General features: G+C 27.7%; 1 protein-coding gene across 1 annotated transcript; it reads left to right on the top strand.

Moving 5' to 3' along the window:
• The first annotated feature begins 303 nt into the window (after positions 1–303).
• LOC129921470 (Golgi-associated plant pathogenesis-related protein 1-like) lies at positions 304–11,602 on the top strand. The gene is made up of 5 exons (XM_056003310.1): positions 304–441; positions 10,593–10,746; positions 10,810–11,079; positions 11,141–11,367; positions 11,443–11,602. The coding sequence occupies exons 1-5, from the start codon at positions 434–436 to the stop codon at positions 11,531–11,533; spliced, it is 750 nt and encodes a 249-aa protein (XP_055859285.1). The 5' UTR covers positions 304–433; the 3' UTR covers positions 11,534–11,602.
• Positions 11,603–11,975: the final 373 nt, after the last annotated feature.

The raw sequence follows: 11,975 nt of genomic DNA, 5'->3' as shown, positions 1-11,975 counted from the left end.
CAGTTTAAAAAAAATTTGTTTTGAGGGTGAGTAACCATTAAGAATGAAAGGCTCTACCCCAACATCTCAAATAGGAGTGTGTAATCAGTTGAAAAGAACTTTTATCAAAAAAAAAAAAATAATAAAATGAGTATAACTCGCATGATATAGCAAAATAGCAACAAAAAAAAAAACAAATTTATATGAAACCTACCCAAAGAATATACATACGACTCATTTGGGGCTGGTTTATAATTTCAGTCTTGTGGCTTTATTAGATCTGAGAGCTACTCTATAAATTATCGCAAACGAAGTTTTGTTTGTATAAACGGAAGAGTGAGTAGTAGCCGGTGGCGTCTCTGTTTGGGAGAGTTAATTGTTCCACACGCAAATATTTATAAATTTAAATTAACTTTAATTTAGTTTTGTGAGAAAGTTTATACCAGTGGATAAAATGAAAAGGTACCTATATAATTTTCTTTAATTTTTGTGGGAAAATTGTATTTAAACAAAGTTATAAGAAACACATCAAATTTATTTTGGTGCAAAAAAAATAATAAACAAGTGGTTCTTTGTGTACCTCTCAGGGCGTTCTTAAGAATTTGGAATCAAGTTTCGTAATAAAAGATACAAAACAGAGAAATGACAACGATAAAATGCCGACCGCGTTCAAGGTTCTAGCGGATTAGGCATTTGGCTTAGCATGAAGATTTAAATTTTTGGTTTTTTTTTTTGTAGGTAGAGTGAATTTTGGTACGAAAAAAAAGTGTCTTAAAGAACCATCAAATAATATAAATTTTGGATTGTTGTTTGTGTTTGTTTCAGTGTGCAAACATCTACGGGCAATTTATTTTTTGCAACTTTTTGGCAAACTGCTGCGAAACCAATGTTGACAAATAAAAGCATAATGGAAGCCTATATGCGTGGTTGCCAAAAGTTAAACATTTATTTAACTTTGCCAGCTGATTGCTTTTGCTTACTATAACAAACGAAACGTTTATTTAACTTTATCTGATGCTTATAAATACTTTTCGGTTGAATGCATTAGATTAAAATTTTTGCTGTCGCAATAGAGTGGTAGTAGCAGCTTTTTGAGGCTAGCAACCTACCTTAGCCAGAGGAGCTATTTTTGGCATCACATCACTAGTCTCATAGATTTCCAGGTATGACTATTTGTCAAAAGAAACAGATTTGAAACGGAAAGATACACTAGGGTTGCCATTTTCAAAACGGACTTGGCAACAACACTTCTTAAACCAACAAACTGTTACTGTACTAATATTTCTTATATTTTATAAGGCTTTATTTTATAACTTAAGTAAAATTTGTAATTAAAAAAAATTATTATTTGGCAACCCTATTTCAAATAATTTTAATCAAAAAGAAACTTAATTTTACATAAAGTCTACATAAGCTGAAAATTTTCTTTATGATTGTCAGATACCCCCTTAGTTATAACTTATAAGGCAATTTTGTCAGTCTGTGACAATGTTATACCATCAATTTGTATTTAACAGGGTTGCCGCGTACTTGCATATTTTCTAGAATTGGTTCCTCAAAAGTTTTAGATAAAAAAAGCCCAGCCAAAATTTCAAGTAAATGTTATAGTCTATTGAATAGACCCTTTTGAATGGAACAAATTCGTTCAAGAGTTTTTATTGCTGATTATGATTCCTTGGCATAAAGGAATACTCCAGCCTAAAGTGCTACTAAATCCATTGGTGTATTTCTGAGAAAACGGCAACACTGGTCGGTTTTCAGTTTTTTTTGATTTAACTCGAAAACCAAGCCTAACTTTGAAATGGTTCAAAGACACTTTTTATAGCAAATTAAATTTTCTGTCATGTTAAGATGATTAAAAAATTTTAAAAATTATTTTTCACTGAAATTCTAACCTAAAAAACTAAATCAAGGGGCTTTTTGTGTATGTAGCCGGTACGTCCAAATTTTGTAACAATGAAATAAAGTAGAGGTAAAATCCTTTGATAATATGCAATTTTTTTAATTTTTTTTTGTCAAGAAACAACTTAAATGTACCTATTCAAAAATTAACACTTTTTCCAAATTTTTGACTTTTTTAGTTAAAAGCAAGTTTTTAAAAGTCGATAAAATCGTATAAATTGGTAACTTTTAGACTTTTAAAGTAAACATACTTAGGCCCAATTTATTGACTCTCCATTAAACTTAAATCGCCATTAAAAAAGGGAATTTTAATATTAAAAACCAATTTCGTTTAATTCAGTCTCTTTTAAGGATTTTTTTGAAGTTTGACATCATTAACTAATTGAGCATTAAATTTAAAAGTAGTTTTAGTTAAAACACCAAATTCGACCTTTTAAGAGGGATTTTTAGAGCTAATGGAGGTTTTAAACAGAATTTCTATTTATTCACTCTCCATTAGTGTCAAATGTCATTTCATTTATTTTTTTTATTTGAATTATTATTTTATTTGAAAAATGTCAAATGAGCTAAAGAATTATTAAAAAAACATAACAATTATGAAAAAAGTCCAGACTAGAAGTTTTTGTAGGTATACCCACATGCATTTGTACCATAAAAAAGAACAAAATTCAAAGAAATTAATCCATTTCTTGTCTACTTCGCACAGATAATACTAGATCTACTAGATTATATTCTCCACTTCAAAACTAATCATTTTTGAGATGCTGCATAATACATACATAACATACATAACATTGCAATTGAAGCCATGAGAAGAAGAGATATAAAGCTTACTTCTAAACCAATGACACGAGATGAATGCCGATAACACTTAAATTTAAGTTGTTATTTGACACCGATGGAAAAAATTAAAAATTTCACTTAACTCCTTCTTCTTCTCATGGTTTCAATTGTAGGTTGTAGCATTCTTTGGTTACCACTGGTATATCGTTAATCTCTTGCATTTTCTGGCGTTTTCAGCTGCAAAATACTTACGGGTCATAGTTTTTTGGTTTTTCTTCCAATTCAAATGTATTTGATTTGACAAAATTGTAGCTTTTGACAGATTATTTTTCAAACAAAATAAAAAATCCCTAGGATATTTTTAACAGAGTTTTAAATTTAAAGTTTCCATTAAAAGTAAGGACTTTAACTAAAGAAGAGTGAATTAAATGAATTTTTAATGATGTATACTTAAAGGCGACAATAGTTTAACGAGGCCGTTAACTAAAGCGATAAATTTCAAAATTTAATGGAGGCTCAATAAATTGGCCCTTAGAGGGATTGATTTAGTATAAATTAAATATGAACAAACAAACAAATTTATTTGCATCCTTATGGGCTTGTGTGCAATTTTGTGTATGTGCATTTTTATAAATACAGATCGAATGGATCGACGGAGAGCCATTAGCTTTGGTCTATTGCATAGAAGAACATTTAATACCTACTCTTTAACTGTTTTCAATGGCCTGAAAAACAATTCTTGTAAGATCAGCGACCAACGAAAAGTTTCTCTTGAAAAACGAAAAAAATATTCAAATGAGTTTCAAACAAAATAGGCCAGGCAAATTAGTAAATCAAATTGCATTTTTCGCGGGACAAATTTTTTTTTTAGTGTAATTGCATTTTTTTAGTATTTTTAGCCACTCTTTTCCCCTTTAAGTGTGGCAACCCTGTTTTAATTTTTTTTTCATCAATATCTAGCTTCTTGAGCTGAGTAATTCTATGCGGTGGTGGTATTCTGAATACTGGTAGTTAGTTACTCTGGAGTAGATAGTTTTTTCCTAGGAAGGAATCAATACATTGTATAGGTGTTCTGAAAGTTTGATTTTTTTTAAATTTAAGTACCTACAACAAAACAATGCTTAACTATTAGATTATTAAGAAAATTATATATAACTATGGCTCAGTTAGCAATTATTTTGCTATCTCATAAATTTACAGAAACATTGATAAGAAATACTTTCTTGATTCGTGGAAAATATGAAAAAGCCCTCAAACGCCACTAGCCATTAAAAGCGATATTGAGATTTGATATTTTAGATATTATTCCTTTGTGGCTAAACATTTACCGCTAACCGACTTCTTAGAATAGCAAATATTCTTGGAACCGATTCAGGTTCTATATATTGTTTACTTTAAGGCCGTCACACTCTGGAACCCCTGGATATAACTTGGAAACTAATCAATAAAATGACATCATTTATATAAAATAAAAAGCAAATATATGTATGAAAAAAAAAGAACATTATGAATTAGAAAGTATTCATTACATATGTGAAGTGGTCAGCAAAATTATGTACATAAATTTAAAACAAACAATACAAATGCAATAGCAATTATTTGGTGATACAAAAATAATGATGCTTTTAAAACCAAATTAAATCAAATTATTTTATTCATTAAAATACTTTTATAATTGTTATTATTCAGAAGACAATTGAGAAAAAATTACAACTAAGTTGAAAAGGTAATTTACTCAATTTTGCACGTTTTCGAGTTATTCGCTCTCTTAAATACGCTATAGTATAATATTATTAAATGGATTTTTGTTTTTAAATAATAATAATAAATAACACGAATGATTCAGAGTCATTTTATTAGAAATGTAAAAAAAAAAATTATTTTTGAAGTTCTTCGATATTGCTCCTATTTTAAGGATAATATAAAAAATATATTTTATTTAGTTAAATCCCCTTTAATAAATTATATAGGTATTATTTATTTTTCAAATATTATTAATAAAACTCAATATTTAATATAAATATAACTGATCAATTAATATTACAACTTTTTATTCTAACTAAAAAATAAATAAAAATAAATTTGTTATTTTCAAAATAATGATATTTTTATTAAACTCTTTTCTATTAAAGAAATTTGAAAATAAAAAAAAAAAACTATTCTATGTCTTGTCTTACAACGAGTGTTACGGAAACTTTATATAAAAAAAAATTCTGAAAAAAACCAACCAACTCGTTTAAAATGGCTTCAAAATGTGACCAGTTATTTTAAAATATTCTGGAAACTAATTGTTTTAGCATTTAACTATTTTGAAGAGCTTTAAAGTATTTCGAACTTCTTTAAATAGAGCTGAAGTAGTTGTTTTCATTATTTTGTCTATAAACTTTTTTAATTTAATGTTACACATACGCCACAGTGACTGTTCAAATGAAAACTCTATGACTGATCAAATAAAAAAAATGACTGTGGTTAAAGTATATAAGTAAATGTTTTTATTCGAAAAATAGTAATACTCTCAGCCTTTTTAACTATAAAATTTTTAAAATGAAAAAATGATATTATTTTCCTCGTAATCCGGATCACATCATTGTTTTTATTAGCTTTACAACAAAAGCAGGATTTTCACAAATAAATCAATGATCTGATATCACGAGGAAAATAAAACACAGCTAATATCAAGTAATTTACAAATATTCTGTGAAAAAAAATTGACTAAAATCGATTAATCTATTCGTAATTTAAAATTTTGGATGGCTTTTTCATATAACATGTCTTCTTTTACTCAAAAGTAAACAAAAAATTAAATTATGAGAGTTTTCATGAATATTTTTTTTTTAAATCTTCAAAATTAAAAGTATGTATTTATTTTCTATTTTTGGAAATGCTAGAATTGCTCATTGTATTTTCCAGTTAAAAAGTCAATATTCAAACAGATTTTTCCTTTAATATCATCAGAAGTGAATTTGATTGTTTTATAAGACAAAAAGTTCAAAAAACTGATATTCGTCATCATTAACTCCGCACAGTAATTCTCGTATGAAAATGAAAATATGCAACAATTCACAGAGGAGTATTCGACCTCAAAATCCGGTAAAAAATATTTTTAATGTTTTTCTTATTGGAATTGGCCTAAAGTATTGTTTTATAACTTATAATGTATTAAAAAGTCACACTGAAAAAAATTTTCGGGTTAGTTAAAAAAAAAAATAAATAAATATTTTTTTTTTTTTTTTCAATTTTATTTAATTCATATTATTAATTTTTACATGAAATTTTTAAATATTGTTAATATTTCAGGTTAAAGAAAGCAAAAATTTGAAAATAAGTAGTTTTTTAAGCAACAAAAGCCAATTTTACCAAAAAATACCTCGAGACTAAAAAACGCCATTAAAAAAAAAGGTGGAAATATGTGGAAATTTTTTTTATGTGCATGAGATGACAAAGATGTACAGTTAATTATATAAGACAAATTTTTGCTCGATCGTACCCGAGACTACAACAAAAACACTTTTTTTTCTACCGAAAATTTCATTAATTTTCACGTTTTTCTATGCACTCTTGTCATTTCGATTTTTAATATATTTTCAATGAAATATATGGAAATTTCTGTATTAACATAAAGTTAATAGTTAACAATTATCACAAATCACAATAAAAAAATCAGACTGAAGTGTTAATGATTAGAAAATAAAATAAGCTTTTGTGACGTGAGCTTATAAAATCGACTAGATTTAGACTAAGATCCTGGGAATTAGAAGGGTCAACAGTTATTTTTTGAAACCGGTTTTAGTTAGCATGGGTATTGAGGAATGCGAAAAGCAAAAAATAACGGGTCGAATGCGATTTTTATTTTTTTCACTTATGACCGGATTTTGGGGTCGAATACTCCTCTGTGCAATTTTCAGAATTTCTTTACATACCTGCATTGTATATAAATACAGAAAGTAATTTATTTAACTTTTCCTATATAAATAAGGTCAGTCAACTCAAAGTGGATTTTATAAACATTTTCAAAATGTATGTTATGTTTGCAATTATTTTTGATGTCCATATTTTCATAGTATGAAGACGAATATTTTGTTTTGTTAAATGGCTTATTTTGTCTGAGGTGTGCATTAATATTAACTTTGTTTTGCAATTAAAAAGATCTGTTATCTAAAGAAACCTCCTGGATCAAGTGATTGCTGCTGGTCAGTAAAAAATTCCCAAGATGATTTTGTTCAAAATTTATCAATTTTTACTCTCATTAAAAAAAAATAATTTGAAAAATTATTGATTTTGTTCACAGGCCTTAACTAATTCAGTTATATTAGTTTCGAAACTAAAGGCTTTAATTTTTAATATTGAGCAAATTTAGTAAAAAAAAAATGATAACTTTCGGAGCTGGAAACTATGAAAAAAAAAAAAATAAAAGATATAAAAAAGTTAGTTAAAATATTAAGCTTTTATATAATGCATACAATTAAACTGCAAAAATTGACATATCGCTAGCTGAGAATTATAAGGGTGTATTTCATACAAAATACAAAAAATGAGTTTTATACACCAAAATTTTTGTAATTTCAACGGCTTTCAGATAAAATTAAAAAAAAATTAGAAAAAAAATTAATGGCGAAGGTACAGATAAAAACGACATACAACTTTCATGATTTCACATAAATGTATTAATATAATAAGGTTCTATGTTATTCAAATTGCAACATAGAACCCTTTTACTGATTTTTTTCAAACAAAAAATACATTGATTTAAGTTACATAGAACTTTTTTACGCAAATTTTTCAAAATGAAATCTTATGGAAATGATCTTTTTTTTTAACTAAAGTAAAAATAAAAGATCTTTTGATTTTTTTGCGGGTATTGAATAACAGGGGTGGAATCGGCTGACTTGATAGTCAATAGTTGACAGTCAAAAACGACGATTTTGCTCCATAATTCGTCGTTTTTGACTTTCAACTATTGACTATCAAGCTAGCGGATTTCACTCCAGGGCTTTTGCTAGTATTTCGTTCTGTACTCTTTAAACCAAAATATGTACTATCCAACTCTAACTTTTGAATACTTATTTAATAATAATTTAATAATTTTTCAAAGGTTAAGATTTTACTCTACTAACCGAAGAGATGGAGACAAATAAGGCACTTAGAATCAAGATGATACTCCTCTAAAATCCAATCCTCTGAAATTTATAAGATTTCTAATAAAAATAAGTAAAATTTGTTTAAACTTTGTTAAAATCAATGTGAACTTCATTTTAACAAGTATTTTCTTCTTAAGTAAATTTAAGTGTAGATACCTACTAAGATTGAAATGATTTTTCATTAATTTTTTGTGCATTCTTACTTATTAAACAATCTTTCAATTTTTTTTTGGCATACATTTTGGACCGTAGATGATTGGTTTAAGACGACTGTCTTTTTGGCAAAAAAGCATGCACAAATCCGATTGATTTAGTACAAATTCTAATTTTTTTTAGCATGTCTTTTTTCTGTTTACCTAATTCAACAAAAGCAGGAATTGTTGTTTTCTATAAATGCAACAACGTGATTTGTTGCATTTTTTTCTGTTATTTAAAATAGAATTTGACAAAACTTGAATAAAATTAAATTAAATCAAAGCCTATTTCACGATGAAGTTACTTTTTTTTCATATAAAATCCATTTATTACATGTAAGCTCTTTATAACTATAAGGCTCTATGTTGAACATGAACCTTTTTCAAATTTTTTTACAAACTTTTTCATTAAAAAAGTTGTAAAAATGCTCATAGAATCCTTTTTTCTGATGAAATTAATGTTTTTTTTCATGGTTTTATGTTTTTATAGGGTCCTTGATAAGATTGCATCAATACTTTACTGATATGTAACTATTTTATCCAAAAACCAGCCTTAAAAAACTTTGAGATCGATTTTCTCAAAACTAAGGTGAGTTGACATACAACCCTATAATTCTCAGCCAGCGATATTTGTATTGGTATTCTAGTTTTATAAAAATCAAAACCACTTGAAACCAAAATACTCACTATACTCACCCCTCTTAAATGATTGTACCAAATTAATGTCCCAACTATTAAATTTTACCTAATTTTATTTTAAAAACTTATTGTTCACATTTGGTTTGTTATTTCAAACAGGTGCCTACATCTTCTGAATCCATCTTGCCACACAATTTGTTTTTCTTAAATTTTGAAACAAACAACTTTAATAAAACTTTCACATGATTAAAATCGTATGTTTTTATAACAACCCAACGGGATTTGTAAAAATCTCGTAAGCAAAAGCAAATACTTCCAAAAGTCTAAGTCTAAGACCCCGCCATAGGAAGACCTACCCTCATCGTTATACCAGTTGAGAGTTATATTTTTTGAAAGGTAGTGTCTAAGGAAATAAATTGCACATATGGGTTGCCTAGTGATATCCTGTCAAGACATAGGGTTGCCACGCTTTAAAGTTCATATTTTGAGTTTTTTCGACAACGCCACCCTGCTTACTGGTAAGTGTTAGAGGCGTAAAAAAAATTATGTCAGAGAAAACTAAGTTTAAAAATTTAAATATTCAGGATTTTTAGAAATTTGACATTTTAGAAGGGGAAACCGAGGTAAATTTAGAAAAAGGTCAAAAAGCTATTTCCTTAACAAAAAGTGGTAGAACAAAAATTTATACTGGAATCGATAGATATTGTTAAATTATATAAGTCACACATACAAACGAAAAATGTAAAAAATCTACTACTCGAGATATGGACGTTTAAAAGTCAAAACCATGAAATTCGATGTTTGAAAATTTAATTCACCAAAAATCAGCACGAAAGGTATTTAAAATAATGTTTATGTTATTAGAGAGCAAAAACAAAATAACTTGACACGTATTTGCCAAATTTTTGATTTGACTCCTGTTTTTGGCTCCTGTGTATTTTAGAAGAATTACAGATTTTTACAATTCAATTTATTGTTTCCGTGAATTGAGTTGTTAAAAAAAAATACACAGGAGCCAAAAACTAAGTCAAATCAAAAATTTGGCAAATACGTGTCAAGTTATTTTGTTTTTGCTCTCTAATAACATAAACATTATTTTAAATACCTTTCTTGCTGATTTTTGGTGAATTATTTCTCAAACATCGAATTTCACGGTTTTGACTTTTAAACGTCCATATCTCGAGTAGTAGATTTTTTTACATTTTTACTGGTATAACGATGAGGGTAAATCGTCCTATGGCGGGATCTCCTACTACAAGGAGCTTATACATTTATAAACTTAAATTCAAACTTAGTTATGAAAACGATAGATTTTATATTTTCTATTGACTTTTTTGTCTTTATTCTTTAGTTTAAATTTAAACCTCTATTGCTGAATGAATGCATGTAAACTTGGGAAAACAAAAGTCCCCTGTTCTTCTCACAATGAATCATTTCAATCTTTCGATTTTAAAGTTTAAATTTCCGTTATTAGGGAGATAATGATAACAAGTATCTCTGCCCTGAATGAGTAATATTGACATTGTCTCTTTTCAATATTTACCCAGAGGTCTAGGTGTATTCTGTTAAATTGATATGCCTACGTAATGGAGTTTAATTTTGAATATATTTTTAATTAAAATTTTATGAGTCAAGAACATGCAAATTTTTTTTTTTTTTTGAACAAATAAAAATAAACTTGTATTTTATTTTGTACATATTTGATAGCTAAAAGTGAAAGAATTAAAGTTTTGTATTTAGATTTCTGATATTTGAAAGAATCTCGGTTAAAAGAATGCTAAAGTAGTAGTTAAGGATAACACGATCGTCTGATAACTATCGCTAGACGACTTAATCCTGAAAACAATAACTTTTCTATTTTCTTCAGTTTCCTTTCGCACCTTTTTTATTTTTCTAGTTGCTCCTTTAAACAACTAAAGTAAATTCTGATGTGTCATAATTTTTTGTTAAATTCCAGTACTGGCTGCTGCTCTTGGCTATTTTGCTGTGGAAGGTCCTCAGGAGATGAAGATGAAGAAACAACAACAACTGAAAATGGAACTACGACAGTTGTTCGTAAAACCACAAGAAATGGTGGTACAACTGTTACAACAACTACCACAACATATATCGTAAGATTAATTTCATATTTTACTAACAAATTTTAAACTTCACATATTTTTCAAATCCTGCAGAGTCATCCTTCATCGACAGGAGGATTATTAACTCCAGGAGAATCTATCGCATTCATACCACGCCAACCATCAAATCGAACTATTATAAACATTCCTTCAAAAACAAAAGTGACTCCAGTTCCAATTTCAAAACCAAATTCAACTCCATCAACTGGTAATCAGTTTGCATTGGAATGTTTGAATGAACACAATCGCTTTAGAGCTCTTCATGGTTGCCCACCTTTAAAGTTAAATTCGAATATGAGTGCGATAGCTAAAAAATGGGCAATTGTAAGGAAAAATTCTTTCGCCAATTTTTTCATGATGTCATAACAAATTTCCCTTTCTTTAGCATTTGGCCAAAATAAACACCATGCGACACAGTAAAAATGACAAATATGGTGAAAATCTTTACATGTGCAGTGGCTTCTCGATCGATGGCAGAAAAGCTGTCGAAAGTTGGTATAATGAAATAAACCTTTATAACTATCGAAGACCCGGTTTTAGTATGAAAACTGGACATTTTACCCAAGTTATATGGAAAGAAACTAGAGAATTGGGTGTTGGAGTAGAAATAAGGTAAAACTTTATGGCATATTTTTTATCCTGTACAAAAATTCAAAACATTATTTTTCAATATTTTCATTTTCATAGAGGAAATTCTACATGGGTTGTCGCAAATTACGATCCACCTGGAAATGTTGCCACCTGTTACGAAGAAAATGTTCCTAGACTTCTTAGATGAAAATAAGAATTAGTTTTTAATTTTATTATGAATAATTTTGCATGAACTCTTATCTGTTATAGATTCCTATTTATAAATGTTTAAGCCAAAAATTTAAAATATTATGTAGGTATACGATAAAATGGCACAAATGTCATTTGATACCAAATATATAGAGAAGATCTTTATAGCATTTATTATTATCAACACGACATTTTTATATAGTATTAATTAAATAAGTGTATTTGTTTATATACAATAATCTTTTAATATAAAAAACAAAAATATATTTATAAAAACCAAATTATTTTGGTCTATTCAAAATCAAGAAAAAGAAGCCTTCAATAATCTCAATTTATATTGAAAATTTGTATTTGGAACTCTTTTCATTTAAGCGGGTTTATCACTTAAACGTTACCGGTTTAAGTGAAAAAAATATTTTGGGACACAAAAAGTGATTAAG

Source organism: Episyrphus balteatus, chromosome 1, assembly GCF_945859705.1.
Source record: "Episyrphus balteatus chromosome 1, idEpiBalt1.1, whole genome shotgun sequence".
NCBI classification, from domain to species: Eukaryota; Metazoa; Arthropoda; class Insecta; order Diptera; family Syrphidae; genus Episyrphus; species Episyrphus balteatus.
This window is presented reverse-complemented; position numbering and strand designations above follow the sequence as displayed.